The sequence below is a fragment of the Struthio camelus genome, chromosome 2 (genome assembly GCF_040807025.1).
Source record: "Struthio camelus isolate bStrCam1 chromosome 2, bStrCam1.hap1, whole genome shotgun sequence".
NCBI classification, from domain to species: domain Eukaryota; kingdom Metazoa; phylum Chordata; class Aves; order Struthioniformes; family Struthionidae; genus Struthio; species Struthio camelus.
The window spans coordinates 4,799,713-4,822,725 of NC_090943.1; the positions used below are offsets into that span (position 1 = coordinate 4,799,713).

The 23,013-nt window shown below is 40.4% G+C and overlaps 1 protein-coding gene across 13 annotated transcripts in view; it reads right to left on the bottom strand.

Annotated features, from left to right (window-relative positions):
• ADCYAP1R1 (ADCYAP receptor type I) overlaps window positions 1-23,013 on the bottom strand; it is a 148,116-nt gene that overhangs the window by 90,614 nt on the left and 34,489 nt on the right. For all 13 annotated transcript variants that reach the window (XM_068934129.1, XM_068934126.1, XM_068934127.1 and 10 more), the window contains one exon: window positions 698-803. In XM_068934129.1, coding sequence (XP_068790230.1) covers window positions 698-803 — 106 coding nt within the window. The remainder of the gene's footprint in view (window positions 1-697; window positions 804-23,013) is intronic.

Genomic DNA, 23,013 nt, shown 5'->3' on the forward strand with positions numbered 1-23,013 from the left:
TCTCAGTCTTCTCTTCTCGAGGCTGAACAGGCCCAGCTCTCGCAGCCTTTCCTCAGAGGACAGATGCTCCAGTCCCCTCATCATCTTTGCAGCCCTCTGCTGGACTCTCTCCAGGAGCTCCATGTCTCTCTTGTCCTGGGGAGCCCAGAACTGGACACAGGACTCCAGGTGAGGCCTCACCAGGGCTGAGGAGAGGGGCAGGATCACCTCCCTCCACCTGCTGGCAACACTCTTCCCAATGCACCCCAGGATCCCATTGGCCTTCCTGGCCACAAGGGCACACCACTGGCTCAGGGTCAACTTGTTGTCCACCAGTACTCCCAGGTCCTTTTCTGCAGAGCTACTTTCCAGTAGATCAGCCCCTAGCCTGTCCTGGTGCATAGCTTTATTCCTCCCATGTGCAGGACCCTGCACTTGCCTTTGTTGAACCTCATGAGGTTCCTCTCCACCCAACCCTCCAGCCTGTCCATGGCAGCACAGCCTTCTGGTGCCTCAGCCACTCCCCCCAGTTTGTATCATCAGCAAACTTCCCCACGGACTGATTCATTGTCCTTATAATGTCTCTCTTAGTTAACTGCAATAACATATTACAATAAGCTTTCTGCATTTATATTATTTGAATCCCACCCTCAAATAACAGGATAAGTTTAGAAACCATCAGTTCAATGTACATGTGCTATCCCAGGCTGGAACTCACCAGGAGAAGAGTCATTGAGAGGGTTCAGGGCAGCTGCCCTTCGTATCTTCTCCAGACAAGTCTCTTGCTCCTTTTTAATGATACAGTTGGAGTGTGTTGCTGTGACCTGAAACGTGGGAAAAAAGGGTGAATAAAGAACAATTACAAACTCAAAATAGTTGAGGAGCTTTTGATGAAATATTAGTAAGTTTTGAGGTCCCCCAAAAGAGAAAGAAACAAAACATCCTCTCAAGATGTGAGAGGAAACTACAAGGGACTCCTTATCTTATTCAGAAGGCTTAAGGCCAAACTGTGGAATTACAGTGCTCATAAGGTTTTTTGAACATTGCTCTACCTGTAAAAATATAATTTCTAGTGTGTTTGCTTTGTTTTATTATAGTTCTTCCTCATACAAAGCTGAAAGAAAAGGACCTCTAAATAAGGAAAGCATTCAAAGGGGAAATCAGTAATGAATCGAGATTCAGTTTGAACTTCCATCAGTTTCTGATGAGTCTTGGGCATTACATTAACCTCACTCAGGACTCAAAGCTAAATTAAAAGCTCTTTCTCTCAGTCTTTCACCCTGTCCATTCCCTAATGGTTCCTTCTTCCTTTCTTCCCAGTGAATACAAGGTAAAAGAGAATGCAATGCCAATTATACTGAGATGACTTGGTCCAATTCTCTTTTTCTAGCTTTACAGCTTTAGGTAGTCCACTACAATAAAAAAAAAGTGAAGAAAAAAAAGAAAGAAAAATGAGTCTATAAGAGGAATGTTGTAGCCAACAGAATGCAAGCAATCTTAAAACAGAAACAAAATGAAAACAGAACCTGTACCCAGAAATCGATACAAGATTTTATTCCTGCTGCAGTGAATATCCAGGAGGCATCAACTTAAGGGAAATACAATCTCAGGTTCCACTAGATCAATTTAAAGGGACAACGCTAAGGTTCAAATCATACTCTGTGAAAATCTGCAAGAAAATCAGTGCACTTGTTGAAGGTGGAGTAGGTCATCCTTGCTCACTGCAAGCAATCTTCCATTGTTGCATATTTCCCATACCCAATACAGAGTGAAGATCTCTCTTGTTGAGGATCGTCACTCTTGAGGATGGCGAACTCCAGAGGCAGCAGAACGCGCCTGCCAAGTGGCCTGTTTTTCCCTCACTTGTTAAGTGTGAGCAAACAAATAAAATAAGCAATACCTGAACTCAGTCTACTAGTCCTCCAGGTTATTTTGGTGGCTTGATCCGCAGAGGTCAACTTTACTTCCCTCACTTCCCAATAAAGGGTGACAGTCTCCAGCAGATGACGGGGGGGGGAACAGTGTGGGTCGCTGATGCCTTGACACTTCATACCTACTTAGAACAGATCGCAAGGCACACAACATCCTAGTTTCGTGATGCTTGTGTTGTGCATGCTAGGAGGGAGTGAGCCGTTTGCACGCTTTCGACATTATGACAGTTGAAAGCTGCCATCCCTAATTGTATTTCAAAAAGAGAAATGATTTCTGAATGAGCCTGTACGGGAAAGCTTCACTTTCCTTTTGCAGGAACTGATAATGCTACATATTTTCATCTCAAAGACCCAGAGCCATTTTTAAATGCTGCTTTTTCCAGAAATAAATTTCAGTAGTTTTCTCAGTGGGACACATCAGGAGTAACCGTATCAGGTTTGTTTGTCTCCAAAACAAACCATGTTCTGTCCAAAGGGCTCTCAAGGGCTTGGAAAAATATATGTTCAAGAAAGAACATACAGGCTTTTGCTACACCATCACCTAAACTTCACAGAAGACTGGGAAAATGGTGTTGGCTAATGTTCAAATTTTTGGAATCTCTTAAACAAAAAGAAAAGAAAAGAAAAGAGCAAATAAATAAGACTTATCCTGTAAATACTGGCTTGCTCTCCACAGTTGCCCAGGCCTGGAAGGAATGTATTCTGGGGACTGAGTATACAAACATAGCAGCTTCCATATTGTTCAGCATATGCAGATTACAAAAGTTGTCATTTTACATTTACCAAGCCTAAGCAGGCAGATTTAAGTTAAATAAGAGGAAATATTTCTTCACACACTTACTGCTTACCTGTGGAATTCCTCAAAACTTGATATTGTGGCTGTAAAACGTTCATGGGAATTTTATGGATATAAAGTCCAGCAAAGGATATTTTAAAAAAAGAAACCCACCTTGCCTAACTGTTGACATCTTGTGAGGTAGCCATAGACCTTTGAGGTATTCACTCTAGATTCAATTTATAGTTAAAGGACAAAAGAGTGATTTATCCTTCCTATTTTTGTCGTCTTCTTTAGCACAAGGTAAATCATAGCCAGGACTTGCCTGACTATGAAGAGATCCTGAGCTGAATAGCTCAGATTTTATTGTTTTCATTGCAGGCAGCTGTGTTTAGTCAGATGAATAAGTCTGGTCCGGGAGGTATTTAAGATGCAGACTGCTGGAGGCAGAGAGGGAACAGTGGAGTGATATGCTTCACCTGCCTCTGCTGCCTTCCCTAAGTGCTTGCTATTGGCAGGATGCTTTGATGTGACCCACTAAAATCACTTTTATGTTGTTACATAACAACATCAGCGGTCTTCAAAAAATCTTTACCAAGGAAAGAGGATGCTAAGACAGAAAGCAAGGACAGACAGGAAAGAATAGCCTCAGCAGTGGAGGAAAGACTAGGAGGTACCTGCCTTCTGCACTAATTAGCAATGCCTTACCTGAGAAAATCACAGTCAGGTTTGGATTGTTTAGAGAAAAAAGTTCCTCTGTTGAATGCAGGGCTGTATTAAGGCTGTCATGATTTCCTAACAGGATCCATATTTTTACTGTATCTCCATTCGCTATGTATTGAACACAGAGCTTGTGCCTTTAACTGTTGAGTCAGTCTCTAACAACTGAACAGCAGAGCACAATGCAAATAGAAGTACAAGCATGATCCTTCACGGCCTTCTGATTTTGTTTCTTTTGCCTCAAGGACATTTGCAATTTCCTGAATTCAGTAGACCAGACAGTCTGGTTTTAGTTTCCCAGAAGATATCAGTGATATGTGCAGTTAAAGAATACTTTGATATATACTGGAAAAAATCAAGAAACCGGGTGGGAATTGCATGGAATTCATATATTTTTGGTTATCATTACTCCCAATGGAGTGAAGGAATTTGAGTCATAGTATTTTTGAAAAGCTAATATTTATATAGACGACACAAAATCAATCAAAATCAATCCTCAGGCACAGGAGCTCTGAACTTAAAAACGCTGAAGAATAAAGTTCCAATAAACACATTCACATGAATGCTCTAAAACAATAAATGCAATTCAAGTTTTTTTAGCTGTGAGAAAATACAAAAAGACACAAGCAGCTGGTAAAGACAATATAAATGTGCAACAAATTGGCAGCTTTTCTTTTCTTCATTTTTTTTTAAATTAAGGTGGCTATTTTAGAAATAAACTGATGTGCTATGGATTGTTTATGGTACCTCACTCTTTATGGTTCCCTTAGCATTATAGTAATATTAATAGCAATCATCTTCACAACCTAAATATATTCTCTCACATATAGTCTCAAGATGCTGCTTTACTGTGAATTGTTCCATTCAGAAAGTCATTGCTAGTACATAAACCCGAGCAGAGCACCAGGTTAATGCACCTGTGCTGCCTCCAGACTTGACCTAGCTAGACATGTAAATTGGATTAGCAAATTTAAGAGTCATGGGTTCAAGCAAGATGTTGCTCAAACCTACAGATGCTCCAGTGAAGGAACCAGGTAGGGGAAATTTTCCGCAATTAGGATGTCCTGGACACTGTGTGGCATCTCCAATGGCAAAAGGCATTTATATGACAGCACTTCGGTAGTTCTCTCAGTTGCATCAAGTGGACAGAGGTCTCCTTAGTGTAAAAACAGGGCATTCTCCGTGAATGGGAATGTTATTCTTGTGTCACAGTCACAAAGACTTGCACATAGGAAGGGATGGTTAGGTGACTGGAAGGATCTGAAAGCATTTTTGACACATCAAAGCTGTGAACTGAAAGAGGTCTTGGTGTTATCCAAACCTATTTGGGTCATCCTGTGGGCCAACAGTGAAAAAATTCAAATCTCTAGATTTTCCTAGACAGGGAACCTGAGCTATCTTTGGCTACATATGGTCATTTTAGAAAGCGTTTTCTTTTCATTTCACTCTCTCTAAGAAAATTCATAATTATTTAAAACCGATTTCACTCCATGAGTTAACTCAATGGAACTGCAGAAGTGAGAAAAGTTGCCAGTGCTCTTGAGAAACTCCAGGATCAGGCAATTTGCTCAGAAGAAATAGCGTAGATGTGACAGCAAACTGTGTAATCCTTTGGCATTTTCATTTCTACAAAGACCTGACCAAATATAGAATTTCAGTACCAGTAGTTGTTCTTTCATCTTTTATGTTTCTGTATTCTACCTGTAAAGGCCTTATTCAGAGTTCTGCAAAATGAATTAGAGTATTTCCATTCCAGCTGAATCGTTCATGGACAGTCTTTCGCATCAACATAGGCTCTAAAGATGAAATAGATTCTGATTCATCTGTTGTGTAACTGTTATCTCTAAAGTAATATGAGAGAGGAGTTTAATCCACTAGGTTTACCAGATTGCCTACTTCGTACCAAATTACACTTGTTATTAATTCCATTAGGACTAACATTTTTAAAAAGTCAGCTCAAAAAAAAAAAAAAAAGAAAAGACAAGAAAGAAAGGAAGATCCATTAATATGTAGGGATTACAGAAAGGAAGCTTACTTTACAATGGAAACAACATTACTGGATTTTATCCCTATTCCTACCAAGCAGTGATTCAACAGGTCAAACCAGGGCCAAGGCTTGCAAATCATCGTGTTAAAAATATAGGTGCTTGGGAAGGAGCTCTAATTATCTGGTTTTTTTCAGAATTGATTTACATCATTACTGGTCCCCACAACACTGGCTTGGCAGTCAAATAAATTATTGTCTCCAGGAAGGCCTTACGTTGTTACTTGATTGTGTTTTTGTCTGCCTGTCTAAATGGCACCCAAACTACTGTAATTTCAAAGCGCTTCAGACTAAGTGAAAGGGTAAAGCGATTAGAAACTTATTCAAACCAAAGCACAATTGTACAGTCTGCAGCATAGTTTTGACACTATGCTTTAAACAAATTCTACACAAAAAGACAGAGCAAGCTGCCAAAATAGGGCATCGATGCCTTTCAAGCTGGCTTACATGAATTTAAGATATGGTTACCTTTAAGGACTGAATGGCTCCCTGAGAGATACGTATCTCACGGCGGATTAGAAAATAGCTGCAGCATAATCAGCAATTTCCTTCGCTTGATGAATACCTTCTGAAGTGGTAGCTCTGGACAAAAGACGTGTTGTGCGACATAGGGTACAGGCTATTTCTGAGTTTGTCTTAATTGGCTTTTCCTCCTGGAGAACAGCTGTAAAACCTCTCTTTGAGCATGAAGAGGCTTTCTCAGTACAGTTTCTGTCTTCCGCAGGAGCTGATATCTTGAGTTAAACCATCATGTTCCTTTATCCTGTCTCTAATAGGAGGCAATCCCAAATGACGTCTTGTGAAGTTTTTTACTGGAGGGAAAGAACCACTCATTGGAAAAGTGTTTAGAAGTGCTATTAGACCCAATGTGCTTGAAGTAAATCTTCAAAATTCAATGACCAGTTCCGGTTGCAACCACAACATGAAAACCACAACATGTAAAATGCATTTCTCCTGTTGTTCCTCAGACTTTTTCCTCCAAAGATAAAATTCCTAAAAGTTCAGATCCTGATAACATATGCTAGATGTCTTCTTTTCTCATTGCTTGGAGGTCAGCCTAGGCCTGAAAAGCTGACAGACACCTGTCAACATTGTAATTCGCACTTGTTTTCAAAAGTATTCAAAAACAATGGGATTTAAGTGTCCAAATCAGAGTCTAGCCCCCTTATACATCTGACTGAGCCTTCATGGGAAGATTCTCACCTCTCCTTGAGGAAATGTGAGTGGAATGACCTAATTGCAGGCTATCAGAGGTGCAAGCCTTGTGGGCACCACCACAAATTGCTCCCGGGAGACTCCCCAAGCTTTGGTGCAGGCCATGGCAGGGCAGTCCTGGAACACGGCTCAGATTCTGGGTAGAGCCGTTAGCCACAGAACAATCCAATGTAGACACAAACTTTATCCAAACCTCCGTTAGTGGCTGTCTTAGCAAGCAGAAATGCATTTAACGGGAGTTACAGGAAAATAATGCAATGTAAATTGCTGAAATTTGTATTTGGCAGAGGAAAATAAATAATGAGTTTTCTTTCTCTGGGCTCTGTGGTTACATTGTTTCAGCCCCACATAGCCACATTTTATGCAGATTCAGCAGAAGAGTTCAAATGGATCAATAAATGGAAATGACTGGAGTGAAAGTTGGAAGGTAGGCTTTACCTTTATTAATACATTGTGTCCCGCTGAAAAATAAGGGCTATATTTAAAGAAATCTGGGATGAAGTGTTCAGATTCAGCTGAACACCTACAAGGAGAGAACAGGAAAAGATGGCCTCTTTGATCTCTGACCACTCTAGGACACACTGCTCACCTGATCCGGGGAACTGTTGTTCCAATGAAGTGATCATTTAGGTGGCAATGATTTTGTTTGTCCAGTTCCCAGATCTGCTGTGATAAATCAGTCCTCCATCCTGGTAGAGAGGCTGTAGCCTGGTCTCATTTGAAGCCTAAAGGCTCCTACCTAAACTCTGAAGAAAGGGTTTTGTTGCTTCTAGCTATGATGAGAGACCGTAAGAAGGTCTCTGGCAATTGTCTTGCTGCATACTTAGAGCTGTCCTTGCTAAGAGCAGTAACAACAAACAGAGGGGCTTGTTCCCCTCTCCTATTCCCTCCAGAGGATTCCTGGGAGAAGCATACCTTTTACTTCACTCATCAGACAGTAGTGGCAATACAGGAATGTCCCCAATTAAAAAGAGCCTTTGAAGGCTGTATTAAATGTTAGAGTAACCCAAAATCAGGAGGAGTTAAAAGATAGTCTAAAGCTGTGCTAACCTTCTTATTCTGTGTTGTCCTGATTTTATGTTTAGAGCTCCAGTCCCTCATATACCTCTGCCTTCATCTGATGGCTGCAAGATCAGGACAGCTCAAAGCTATTTTTCAGCTCCTTATATGACATTTACTTTTTAGATAGAATCATATAATCACAGGATAATTCAGGTTGGAAGGGACCTCAGGAGGTCTCTAGTCCAACCTCCTACTCAAAGCAGGGTCAGCAAAGGGGTCAGAACAGATTGCTCACGGCTTTGAAGGCCTCCAAGGATGGAGACTGTGCAACTGCTCTAGGCAGCCTGCTTCAATGTTTAACTGTCCTCATGGGAAAAGAGTTTCTTCTTATATGCAGTCTGATCCTCTCTTGTTTCAGTCTATACCCATAGTATCTTATCCTCCTGCCATGCAGCACTGTGAAGAGCATCGCACCATCTTCTTGATGACCTTCTCAGAGTTATTGGAATGCTGCTGTTAGGTCCCTCCAAAAGTCTTTCCTTCTTCAAGCTAAACAAGTCCAGTTTCCTCAGGCTATCCTGATAGGCCTTCTTGGTGGTCCTCCACTGAATGTGCTTCAGCTGATTGTTATTTATTTATTTTTTTTGTATTGAGGGACCTAAAAGTGGATGCAACAATCTAGATATGGTCTAACAAGTGCTGAGTAGAGGGGAATAAGCACTTCTATTGATCTACCGGCTATTGTCTTGTTAATACAGCCCAAGATTCTGTTGGCATTGATCTGACTTCCTCAGCATCTACACAGCTTCCCTTTCTGTAAAGCATCCTAGAATCAAGGCAACCAAGTAGCTGAATGGGTTATCACAGTGAAGAACTCTTGATGAGTTCCACTTGGCTAAGGCAGAGGGAATCTGTGCTAGCGTAACACTTCTTTCACTGTGGGGACACTGGGAAACAGAGAGGCTTTTAGGAACCCTTCATTTGTCATGCTGCCGGATGCCATATTCATTTGAAAGGCGAGTTATTGTTATTACTCATTATTATTTGCCCATTTATACTTCATTACATTTAAACAAAAGCCCGAGGAGAAAAGATCTTAGACAGGAAATTTGTTTTGTGCAGGCTCCCAGCAAGTTCAATAGAAACCCTATCTGAGTCACACTTGGAACAGAGATGCGTGATGAACAGCTACAGGAGCCTGCAAAAACACTTTCTCCACATGCACACATACACCCTACCCAAGGGAGAAAGCTTTAATTAATTTACTAATTAAATTAAAGCTATTTGCCCTCAACTATCACACACATTCCTTCCTTTCACTCCTCCCTACAAACAGTTCCAACAAGTGCATCTTGCTGTAGCTCTCACTCTAATAGTCTCCAAAGAGAATAGAGGCAACTGAAGAATGGAGGCAAAAAGCTCATTACGACAGTGGCAATGTGAAGTATTCAAGCTCATTCTCCAATTCACTCCTCCTTTCGGCACTAAGAGGTGCCGGTTCAGATATTGTGCCAAAGTGTATGTGTGTCGGGGGGGTGGGGGGAGGTGGGGGGGAGAACAAAGAAAAGACTCAAATCCCACAGGGAATCAAAACTTTACACAAATGATTGAGCCTAGACTAGCTTTCTCAACAAGCCCTTTTTTTCTCATTCATGTCTCTGGAGGGTTTCTCTGCTGTTCCACTGCAAACACTCAAGGAGGGGAATAAAGTACCTATTCATGAAGGAAATGAAGGAGCAGACTGAATGGTGTGTCAGAGCACTAACACAGTGAAATAAGTCAGTGTGAAGCTGAGCAGAGGGTATTAGAAAGGAAGAGAAACTGTATAGGAAAATTTCCTCATGATGAACTGTGAGACCTTATGCAGAAAAAGCAACAACACTAGCAACACATTATTGTTTCTCAGTAATAGAGAATAGTCGGCTTCAGAGACTTTTATGAACAAATAAGGAAGAAATATGAAGATGGGGCTTTGGTTGCCCTTGAGCTGTGAGCTCTTCCTTGGAGGGATGCACAGTGGTGGCTGCAGGATATTGCTAGCAGAGTTGTGGAACATGAGCTACCTTGTTCCTCTGCGGTCTTCAGTTATGACTGTGAAGAATATGACATAATGATGCTTTCCTGTGCATCTTTTGCATTCACGGTTATTTAGCATTGATGAGGTTCAAGGACAGATACTAACAATATAAAATATTGCACTGATCACTTGAGGAACTGAGGTGTCACTCAGGTGGTCTAGTTCGTTTAGGAATAATGAAAATTTTACTGTGCTTGTGGAAGTCAGTAATGAGATATTTTACTATTTTGGAATCAAATTTTTCAAAGGTGATGAAATTTGCTCTATAAAAAAAATTACTATTGGATCGGGATTAAAAAAACAAAATTGAAACAAATGAGTTTTCCGCTTGACAGAAAACTTCAAATTTTGCCTGTATAAAGTTATCAACCACTATAAGCCTTCAATCTGGATCTGTAGCACAGAGAGTGCTACTGCAGAGATAAATTGATGGCCTAATATAATAGGGGTACGTGCTATTGTCATAATTGCCTAAATGATCACTATCTTATCTCCATATTTAGAACTGCTTCATTGCCATGCTGCTGAGAAGAGTCAGAAGAAATCCCACTCACAGCCAGTGGATGGTTTGGAGACTCAGTGTCGATGAATGCTTCTGGTCAAAGTTATCTGGGTGAAAAACTTGGTATGGAAACAGACTTGCAACATCAGTGCTTGTTTCTCACTACCGACAAAAACGAGATCCCAGGGTGACTTGTGCAGTTGTAGGCATTATACTACAGCTGTTGAAAACTTTATGAGGTGAATCTAGTACCCACTCTTCTTGTTGGATGCCATTATTTGCATGTTGTTTTTCCACCTTGAACACCTCAGATTTTTAATGGCCATCAGATGCATTGGACTCTCATTGGGCGTGGGATATAATCGTGGCTGAACATCAATGTTTAAATATCTGGCTCTTTGACAGTTACATTTAAATTTAATTCTCAGAAAACATAATCTCTGGTGATATGCTGTTATAGCATGATGGCAAATTACTAAATTCTGGGTAGGCAAACCATTGCCAAAGGTGTGATCAGCTCCACCGACACAATTCCCTGCACCGACGCAGCTGCCAGTAGTCAGTATGGTTGTGATTCACAGTAATTTAGCCACGTGCAACATTTCTGTTTTAGGAATTTCTAAGCTTAAAAATGACACATGTTTAAAGATGCCCTAGACATCACTGAAAGTAAGCGGTCACATTACCTGTTGTGTAGTATTTATCTTGTTGAAACAAAGGAGCCAGCTCTTCGAGTAACGTATATTGACAAATAATACTTTGCACTGGGAGATGTGGCCTTTGTATTTAATCCCATTACCGATATTTTCAGGACGTCAGAACGTGCAGCTTTGAAATAGGCTCATGCCTCGTGACCTGAATGCAACTCGAATGTGCCCCACTCAAGCATATGCAGCAAGCAGGTGACAGAGTGTAATACTGGACCTCAGTTCCTGATTCCTGATGTTACAACAGAAGAGTAAAAAAATTCACTTTCACATATACCATTAAATAGAAGCATATGTCCACACTTGCTGTCAGCTGTGGCCCTGGCCCACGTATTAGCCACAATAAAACACAATAGGCAGAAAATAACTGGGATTTTCAGAGATGCTTGAGTGACACAGAAACACAATCTCACCAGTGTGCAATCAGATCTGTACTCCACCCCCCCCGCCAAAAAAAAAAAAAAAACCCACACAATTACTTTCTTTAACCACAGAAGCTGAACTCCAAAACATCTTAGATGAGGTTCAGTGTGACACATAGTGACATTTTCTTTTTATACACTTAAAAAAAAAACCTAATCAACATATTTAAATCCTTTTTCTGAGGAGTTAGGAGCAGCAACACTATGGATAGGGAGCAGAGAGATGGACTAGCAGTGGGGGATGAAGTGTCCTGGCCAGTCCCACATCATACACTAGGCAGCGTACACCGTATGCTACACAATACCACCGGGGCAGCTATAGCTTCCTAACGCCCAATAAATCCTGCCCTCTAGAAAGCAGACCCGAAACCTCCTGTTTTAATACATACATTTTTTTTTCTAACATATGTGCTCTGCCCTGCTCGTGAGGTGTTCTTAGAAAATATTGCCTGGGTAGCCTGCGCGAGGTTCTGCTCATGCAGTATAGTGACTGCACTATACTACAGAAGTATAGCAGAACCTTGTGCAGGCTTCAAGAAGTTCTGCTATACGATGTGTTACAAAATGTGGTTGCAGAGTTACTAAAAAAATCTGCAAAGTGCCAGGTTGCACGCCCTCATCTCAGATTCCTATTTTGCTTTTATCGTTGCAGGATATGATTTGCTTCAAGGAGGTATAGTATGCAGGGATAGAGATGGTCGTCTTCTAAGAGCTGATCTCCCCTTCAAAGGATGACTGTTGCAGAAAAAACCTGCAGGATTTGGATCTTTTTCAGACCCTGACAACTACGCCACAGGTCTTGCTTGCAGAATCCTGTCTTGACCCAGATTCTGCTCCAGCATTTTCTTCTCTACCACAATACATTTGCTCAGATAGCTGAAGGGAGACCATACTGGATAAGGACAGATTCAGGAAGCATTTTATTTCCCCCAAGGCACATCCCATGTTGTATTCAGCCCCAACAAAATGCAGCAGACATCTAAAGTGTTAAGCCAGCTACTCTGGCTGGCAGGTACAAGGACATTTTTAATGAAGAACACAGTGGCACAGGAGCTCTCTCCAAGCATAACAGATGCTTCAGCTGTCCTTTTCGCAGCTGACTGCAATGCATAGACATTTAGGACTCAGAATCTTTTGGATACTTAAGTAAGAGACAATTTTTCAGCGTCCAAAAAAAAAAGAATAATAACAATAACAACAACAACTTTAAAGCCCGGGTGTGTACAGTTACTACTGAACAGTAAAGAATATATGCTGGCCAGTATTTTTAAGGCTCTCTTCCCAAATGTAGTTTTCTAAATCAATGGAAGCTTCAGTAAACTGGCATCCTGGTGAAAGAGGGAAGGGTTCTGCTGGTGTATTTATGAAAGCCACACTTAATGATGTCCTTATATATTGACTAAGAGAATGTACCTTTAAGCCTCTGGGCTTGAAAGTGCTGGCTCCTTCAATTACTCTGACCACATCATGGCCTCACTGATATCTGTTTCGGGAACCTTCAGCCATCCTCGATCCTCACAGTCCTGATGCAGCACACATCCCAGAAGTGCAATGCAAAACTCATCACTAAAGTTAACATTGCTAGCTGGTGTGAGAGCTATGATGAGAGCTATGACATGATACCTGCAGATGACCCTGGGAGAGAGACCTCTGCTTGCACACCTGCCAGGAGTTCATCACTTTCCCCTGGTGGTTGCTCTAAGTAACATGAGAGTATCAGAAGCCGATGGTGTTCAAGTTCAAATGAATTCCCCAACGTGAAAGCCTGCCCAGAACCTGAACCGATCAGCATTTCTCAGACATTATCCTTACTATCTTCATTTCCAACTCCCTATTTTATCCCTTCCTCCCAAGAAGTTCATTTCTGCTCTGCTAATATATTCCCAGTTATAGAGAGACAACTCGATCCCTCAATGTAAGCTATTTTCAGTTCTCAGGAACTATGACCCCTAACTGCTACTCCTATATCCTACAGTTGCAAGGGAACAAATCTTTTTTTCTAAAGCAAATGTTCTAGAGTTTCATAAATCCACTCTTTTTCTGAACTGTAATGTGGCTTATATGGAAAAGAGATGTACATCTGAAGCCCTTGAAGTGGTAGCATTAAATTGCTCAACATCCAAGGGCCTTCACTTGTAAACCATGCTATGCAGCAGGAGCCAACATCTGTACAACATGACCTGCCCCTCTAAACTTTAATCATGGTCCACAACAAGCTATTTGTTCTTTCAGCTTGGGTTAGCAGGGAAAGAGGAAAAATCCATGGACACAAAAGGGAAAAAGTGTTTGAATTTCCATCTTTGTTTCCTATCACTAAATATCTGCAGAATTAATGATGCATGCTAACCAACAGTTAACAGTGAGAACAAAGCAGACTCACTCAACCTTCTTTCTGGTCTCCACCTACTCCTTTGACTCATAGGAAAATCCCTAAGAAATTTCCAATGCAGGGTGTAAACACAATTAAATAATTGGAACAAATAAACTCCTGTGGAGTGGGGAGGGAATAAGTAGGTCTGCTCAGAGATGAAGGCAGATTTACTCGGGGCTTTGTATTAATGTTAGAAAACTCTGGTGGCACTGCTTCCTTCGCTGTGCCCTCCAGTGTGCACCAGCCGTCCCAATTTCTGGTTTCCCAGAGATCCCAGCGCTGCTTTCACTGCCATGTACTCTCAGGCCGTAATCAGGATGCCACTGCAGACAAACTTCTGCTTCCAAGTACATGGGTTTTATGTGTGAAACTAAGTTAGATAGCGGGTAAAGCACAAAGAAGTGTAAGAAACTGCAGAAAATGAAAGAGGAGGGAAATATATTGCATGGGAAAAATAATGTCATCATGCTTCACTCAGATATGACTGCTGTCTTTGCTTACAATTTTGACCCACAAAATAGACCTAATGCAGAACCCAACATTTCAGGGGGTTAGTTGAAGATACAGGTCTCAGCATCTCTGAAAGCCAGGTCTCTCACAATGCTCCCAACCCTGTATTTACATACAGATTTCCAGGTAGCTCATTAGTACACACTTCTCAGGAGCATAGCGCTGAGATTAACAAAACATCTGATGTCTCCAAACATCTGTCTTTGACACCGTCGCTCCAATACTTGATCACACCTTAGCCTTCAGTGGATTTATCTTTTCCACACCTCAGACACAGGGCATTGCAATCGACCTCATTTAACGCATAGAGAACTGAGGAACAAGAAGTTGCGGCACTGCTCAAATCACGTGCTAAATGTGGGGCACGGCTTTGAACTGTAAGCTTTCACGTTTTAGGCTATTGCTCTAATTGCCGTTTATCCAGTGATACCTGAATTGGCTGTAAGTTGTTCTGAAAACAAAGCTAACTAGTTTTGTGAGCAGTAGCCCAAGGCATTGCTCACTGATTGCATGGATTAGCGTCTCCAGAGTGGGCTCCTGTTTGGATACTCTGACGTCTAACACGGTTCGAGCTCATGCTGAAGTTCATTTTTCCCTAGGGAATTAACAAAATTTCTATCTTTACCCTAGCAGTTTATTTGCTTGAAACTTTTAGAAACTTAATTTATTTGAGACCTCAGCCCTTCTATCAAATTTAGTTGAAACCTCCCACCACACTCGGAATTTTGGGAGAGATATCCCCTGGATAAACGGGAAATGGAAAAATACATATGCATAGATGTGATCACATTAGTCTGCCTTCCTTAGTATATTAAAGGCGCTTCACCATCTTACAGCATATTCCCACTGGTGTTGCCCGCCTCTATGAACTTTCTGGCTCTACCAGCTTCTCTGCAAATGGCATAGGTGAGAGAATGCAGCTTATGTGGTGAGAAGTAATTTAGTCACATCCGATATCTAAGATGGCTGGAAATATGCAGTCAGATTCAACAGTTATTTTAAATTTGCACGCAATACGTTCATCTGATTTTCCTGACATATTCAGACATATTAGGCAATGTAATGTTTAGATTTTGCACGTTTGCAATGTTGGAAGAGACACTAAAATGGAGTATCTTAGCCTGTAATTACATGAGAATTTTGTTTACATTGCAGTGCAAACATGTCACATATTCTGTTATGCTTTTAAGTAATGGAGCATATTATCATAAAACTGGCTAACAGAGAAATAACAAATAAAAAGAGCTCAGCCAGAGGGTAGCAAAAAAAAAGTTTAATATTTGTGAAGGAGTAAACACAAACCTATAGCCTTGAGCTTCAGTATATCTCTAATCTCATCCAACATGCGTTTTGTATTATCAATTGTCTGGCAAGCACTTAATAAATGACAAAGCCAAAATAAAGGTCAGAGCAGTTTTAAGCTAAAATATGTAAAGCACTCAGGCTATCATCTAAGCCAAAAGCAAGCAAGCAAACAAACAACCCTCTGTACTTTCCCTCCCCAAATCTGCAAATACCAGTAGCTCAAATTATTTGCAAACTGTTTTGAGAGTCTTCAGAAGACCAAATCACTAGCCCATATTTAGCCTAAATAACACATTTTGGCCATAGATGCTGAGTCAGAGAGAGACGGGGAAACCCAAAGCCTTTGAAAAGAGTACACAGAAGGTAAAGTATTTTCTTTTTCTATGTAAAGCTCCAGGAGAATTAATAAGAATTTAACGCTCCTAATGGAGCCTGCGGAGCAATGTTTGATGGAAAAGACCATTGCACAAATGCGTTATCGGAAAGGCCGGGCACGGTAAAAACTTCGTCACTTCGCAATCTTCAATAAAACTTTTTAGCGGTTTAGAGCAAGTGTACATATATACTTAGTATATTTGAACAGTGAACACAGCCACTGAGTGCATACAAAGGCTGACAGCCCTTAAACCCACCAACTGGCACAAACGAAATCTGACTGAAAGATGCTCATTGAGACCATTTTCCCTCGGGAAACAGCATATCGATTAAGCCTATACTCTAAACCGTATGACTGGCAAAAAAATAAAAAAAAGTTGCCATTCGTTCATTCTTTAGACAGGGAGATGAAGGTAGAAAATGCTTTTGCGGTTTGTAAATGTCTTTTTTGAATAGGATATTTATTTAGAAATTTTTTTTGTTCTGTACAAAAAAAAGAGAAAAAGTGGGTGAAATTGAAATGAAATTCTTCATACTTTTCTAGAGAGAAAAATTCTCATCAAACTAGTACAAAATATTTTTTTAAACATTATTTCAGGGGAAAAGCATTTTCCCATTTTCTCTAAAATTGATCTTTCCTTTTTCAAAGATCCTGAATATTTACTAGAATGGATTTTTTTTTTTTCCTTTTTTGAGTAGCACCCAATAATCCATTGGCACCTGACTTCCTACATACAAGTACACACTTTCAGAACTTGATTATTTCAGGAGAGGTAATAAACAGCTTTTGTATGATGGTGTGAGAAACCACCTTGTGATGGTGGGTTCTAGGATCCTGATAACGCAACTCAGTCAACAGCTGAATCATTGAGCAAGGTGGACTTACTTTTGTCTGCTCATCAGCATCAACACGACATTTGTAAAAGGTAATTTACTATGCAATAAAGATGACACATCTAAAGCAAAATAAAATCTAGTTTAAGCTAATTTTCTAGTGACCCTGCAGTAAGGAGAGCACTGTGGAAGCTTAGGATAGGATATACCATTGTCTGGAAGTGCCTGTCCGATTTTATTGACTACAGCAGAGTCATTGGTAGATACTGATATAGATAGGTATCTTAGATTAGCTTTTAGGTGGCTAAATATTGGCCTAAGTACGTTTACTGATACCATTTATGCACACGGCTCAGCTCTAACATGTAAAGAGGCAGGTCCCACTTATTAGGGAGGTGACATTTACTATTTCAATCACGACTAGCATTATATGGCACGGAATAATCATACCATAGAGGTCATCATGTTTTAGAGTTGAAGGGGACCGTATCTCCCAAATCAGTTTCTACATGAGCAAAAAAAGTGCTGAGAAAAACTCTATTTTATTTTCAGAAACAAAACGATGAGGTAGCCTGGAGTGAGCGATTCACCCCTTGCCCAGAGGATCAAAGAGGGCTTGGTTGAGTTGGGTTCTTTGCCCTTGGGGCCGTCAATGGTAGCGACACTTAGGCTTCATTGTTGGCAGTGTTTTCTCCTTAATGGGCCTCATAGATTTTGATTAAATAGCCATGTCTCTACTGCTTAGAAAAAGAAGCCCTGGAAGCAGCCCTCTGCCTCTCATCCGCTTCCTGTCCCTATGGCTAATTCATAGGCAAACTATGGACCACTTGTCTGGAAGGCCTTAAGGTGTGCAATGCTTGGGCAAGTTCTGATCCTGCATGCTCCACAGGGTAGCTTATGAAGCTACTTGGTCCTCAGGGAGGCCCCGGTTGTTACCATAGGAGAAGCAGAGAAGTGTTTATTTTACAGATTGGGAAGTAAAAATAAAGATTTAGCTATTTATTATAAGCTATGGAGAGAGGGGCAGGAGGGTATATAAAATACCAGACCCCTAAGAGGGCAGTGGCACAAACGGTCCGTATTCTTTTCCTCTCTTTCTACTCTTCCGCCTCCTTTCCCAATTGCCTTTAATGCAGCTTTGGTTCTGCATCCCAGCTAGTTCACTTCAAGCTGACTCTACAGTAAATCTTCCTCGGCTGCTGATTCAGCAAACCCAAGGAAGAAGAGGCCAGCAACACACTTGGTATAGACTTAAATAATATCCCTCCAGGTGCTGGATATTAATAGCTGAGCAACACGAAAAATCACTGATTCTGAATTTTTTTACAGGCTCATTTTCTAAGAGGTCTTTTTTATTTCCTAATTTGTTATTTGATTGCTCATCCAATGCTCCTCCAAGCTCATGAATACAAACCAGCAGGGAAAAGAATCATATTAATGTCCCTAAATCAGTGTTGTCATCATATTATTTGCCTGTCACAGAAATTATTACTACTACTAGAGGGCAAAAAACTGAAGGCATTAATGCAGGGCAACCATTTCCTGCTTTGTAATCTGCTACCACGCATGTCTAAGACCCAGATACCTTGCCAGACTAAATAAGGAAAGCTACATGCAGATACTTATGTGTGTGCATAGCGTTGTGAACCAGGCATTGGTAAAAGGTGTTCATCTCTAGAGTTTATTTTTTCGTTGCGATTCATGTAAAAGTATTAAGAAACAAGCTTAATAACTTTTTAACTGTGTATGTGTCTTTCTGCAGCTTCCACTATAATCATAACTGACACCTGAAGTCCCCAGGCTGAGATTACGTGTGCCAGTGTGCTAGACAGAGCACCAACGCAACACCAAGGTCTCCCACCAGCTTCGAGCATCTTAGACAGCAGTGCCAACATACTTTCTCTGAGAAATGCTGGGACTTACAGAGATCTCGGGTGGACTCAGTTGCCCTCTGGAAGTGCTCATCTCACCTTGTTGAGAGCCTAAGTACCATGTGAAAGTGAGATCCTCGTTTTTGTGTCTCAGAAAGGCGCTTGAGGTTAGGTAGTATCGAGGGGCACTGGAATTATTTTGCAACATGGATTGCCTCAGGTGGTCTTGTGGTAGACCTTACCAGAATTTCTCAACCTTCTCTTTGAAACTACCCACTATTACGTATCCTAATATTTATTTGTTTATTTATTTATTTGCCTTTAAAAAGACATAAGCTTTTAAGGCAACTTTATGTTCTACTGGTTTTCCCAGCACCCTCTCCTTATGTTAAAAAAGAAAAGCTGTAGAAACAGTAACACCTTGCCTTGTTGAGGTTTTTCTCCTCTGGAGGAGGTCCCTGGCCATATTTGGACAGGAACTGCTGTGAAGTTGCATAAGTAACAGACAAATTCCATGTAAGTGTGTATTGTCTTAGAGACTATTGTAATTGTAAAGACAACCTGACTTTTCTAGTCAAGTTATGAGACCTTATGAACCATAAGGCAGATAGATAAACTCATTAAAAATCGGCTCATTAAGTCCTACACAGAAAAAAATTAGGTTATTTAAAAAGCAGGAAACAATACGACCATTTATATTTGTGGCTGAGGAATATCACATTTAAGCTTCAACAGAAAATAGATACCCTCATAAATATAGCAGGGAAGGAGAGAAACTAATGGAACAGCGCATCTGAAAATACTGTCTCCCATCTTTAAAAACTGATGGAGACTGAAATGTCCTATCTGAATGTACCCTGGTACTAGATGTGACAGCTACCCACGAATACAGAGAATACAGATAGCTCTCTGGTCAGCAGAGATTTACCTTTAACAGGCTGAGAAATATTTTCCCATTCAGCAAACAGGACCTGAGCAAACAGATGTAGTTTCTCTCCTCATCTCTTAAATAGTGGAGGCTTGGATGTGGCCAGGTAGAGATCTGGTTCTCTGATCTGTGAGATGCTGCCAGCATATCCAGATTTGTATTTACTTACCTGACCCTCACTCAGTAATCACACCTCGATGTTGGTATACAAGAGGCACCAGTTTCACCTTCCATTTTCATCTCTCTCTCTCTCTCTCTCTCTCTTCCCCCCCCCCCCCCTTTTTTTTTTAAGGATGTTGATGAACATAAGCCGCTTGGCTAATGAAACACTGCAAAGAATATCTTATCATCTGAAACGTTTAAGCTTAGCAATATTAAATATGCATCCACAAGACATTGCAAGCATTAGTTCAAGAAATACATCTGATTGAATTATTACAGACAGTTAGAGCACCTGCATTGCAGTTACATTTAAATTCAGTTCATATACTAAGCCAACTTTGTGAGTCATGAGGTTCATTGTTTCTCAAGTACATTTGGAACCAGACAAAGGAACCATGTTTCAGGATCCTATCTCCTCAATAATTTTATAATGACTTTTGTTAATATTTCCAATTAAAAAAAAAAAAACACAAGACTACTGTTATCGTGGATGAATGGAATGGGAAATAAAGCAAATGGCAGTGAAAACAAATTCAGAAGGAAAGAGTAGGTAGGGTGAAGAGAACTGAGGTGCAAATGAAGACAGGGGATGTTCAGACAAGACAGAAAAGAAAGGAAATTGAAAATAAATGGTCTAAATAACAATAAATAGATTAAAGAGCAACTAAAATAGCCACATAGACACCTACGTTTGAGGTCACCTAGAATTTTCCTGTAATGCCACATACGAGTGTGTTCAGCACATTCTATATGTTTGTTAAAATTCAGCTGTGAACTTCAACCCCTAGAAGATGCATCTCAAAGTAATGTCACTCCCAGTCAAGGCGGAGCTTCTGCAACAAACTGATGACACCACAGAATTTACTCAGAGCCTGTGGCCTCTCTTTTTCTTTGCCATCTTGCAGAAGACGAACTCATTCATGTCCCCGAGAGGAACTTCTCCCCAGAACACAGCTGGCAGTGCAGCCCCTCACACTACATTTTGAGAATGGTCGGGTCCCACCCCCGTCCACAAAGCTATACGCTAATGTCTTAGGTTAGGGAAAATGACTCACCTAGGCTTCTCCATCAGTTTTATTCCCTTTCCTACTGCATCCCCAAACCACATAGATTTAGCAAGGGGACAAAGACAAGGTTTACTGATGGAGGCTCAAGGTTTGGGAAGACAAGACTACAAGAGAAAATAACATACAGCTGGCCTATACTTAGTAAAAACATTACTTCTGTGTAAGGAGGAAAATCTGAAAATCTGCATGACAGGAAAGTATCAATATGAGAACATGAACACAGCAGGTAAGAGGTAGTTTGAAGAGCAAGTCTGTCCCAGTGGAGAGAAAATCTGTTACCATAAGCATTACAAAAGAGGCCCAGCAAGGGAAGGATCGTAAATAGCTTACAGTTCCTTGAGCTCCAGTCCATGAAAAGAAACTTTAAGGAGGAAATAAAGAATGGATAATTCCGTATATACAATTTACAGCACAATCTCTGTCATGGGCCGAAATCTCTTCGGTGACCAAAGTGTGTGTGCATATACAAAAGCTCATATGTGTAAAATGGCTAATTTTACTGCCTGTATTCCTGCAGGAGACTATAATAAAATCTTGCACTCATAAACAAGCTCATAACCATTGCAAAAACAGCACAGCTAAAAGCATATTTATTCTTATTAACTCTGGTTTGCTTCATAGTATTTCATTAGAGAGCTGTTCTTTCCAAAAGTTAGAGCTGATCACTAATTATCCAGCTCAGTGATCACAGCTATGTCCTGAAATGGTACGACTTGGAAACTGTGACTTACTGTCCTTTCATGTTTGCCAGGAAGGTCATCTGAAAGCTCAAGAGATGTGTTAAGTTACATTTATTTTCCTTAATTAAAAGCATTTCACCTCTAAAAAAGAAGATGCCTTTTGGATGTCTCAAGCTGAACACCAAAAATTCTGAAACATTCAAGCTCACTGTTCACTTCAAAATATCTTTTACTCTTTCCTTCATGTGATCATGTAATTTTTTTTTTTTCCAGTACAAAAAATATGCTTTCATACCCAGGAATTCAACCATTCTACCAATATACTTTCCAGTTTTACCTAGTGTACGATGAGTCTCACTGAGACTCGCCGTGTAAAAGATAAGCATTTAGTAGTAGTGTCAGTGAGAGTGACGGCAATTCCTAAGAGCGCTGTTGTCATAAATGGGTCGCAAACCAGAAATGACAAAGTGGGGTTATGCAATGAAATTTATGTCTAAAAACACAGCATCCAAACGTGAGCTAACTTTCCTTTATTGTCGATGGAGAGATATCTCCACCTCCAGCAGACAGAACACCTCATACTAACATAAGCATCTAAAATATGTTTGCTTATGGGTCGTTCCCCACCACCAGCCTTTGGCTTAGAGGAAGTCTAGCATGACCGGCTCAGACATACAGTACAAAAGTTAAACATGCCCACTTTGTTTATGAATAATGTTTTCTACTCGACCAGAAAAGCTAGGTGATAAATATAAGCATCATGCACTACAAATGAATCAAAATATCAGATATTTGTATGGTAAGAGGTAGGCTATATTATTTGATTAATAGAAACATACTACCAGTCCCATTCCCATTCTACAGAATTTAGCTGACTAATGCTACGTTTTAGACATGCTGTTAATTAAAGTGTTCTCTAAATAAGATCTGAGAGGCAAGAATGTGCATTTATGTGAGTCAAAGCAGAGTAGTATATGCCGACTGCTATGCATTGCAAAAAACATGTTTCACAGTCGATACACACCAACAAGAAACTCTAAGAATTGCTAAAAAATACTCTGGACATGTCACTATTATGTTAAATAGTTTTAATTTAAAAATAAAATGTGTTTCAAGAATCCTTTGAAATATCTGTTTAAAGTGTAGAAACATACAAATGTCTGTGTATTAAGCAATTGTAAAGCATTTTTGTCAAAGTTATAGAGAGCTATTAATAAGAACAAGACAGAGGATTTTAAAGTGCTACTTCTCACGGTATTCCTCAGTAAAATGCTTATTCAGAAGTAGTGAAAAGCGGTTATGAACAATGGTCTAGCAAGAACTGATCTGCAATGCAAGATGAGTTTAATTATAGGCACTGTATACTATTCCCTAGGGTTACAAAGGGAAAAGGCATTCTTTATTCCATGGTCTTATTGCTTTTGTGTGAGACTAGATGCAGCCACAGTGAAGATGGGTACGGTGGACAAGAATGAATCTACACAGCCTATCCCCAGCCACATGATCGCTGTTCTACTTTATCTACAAGGAAAGCTG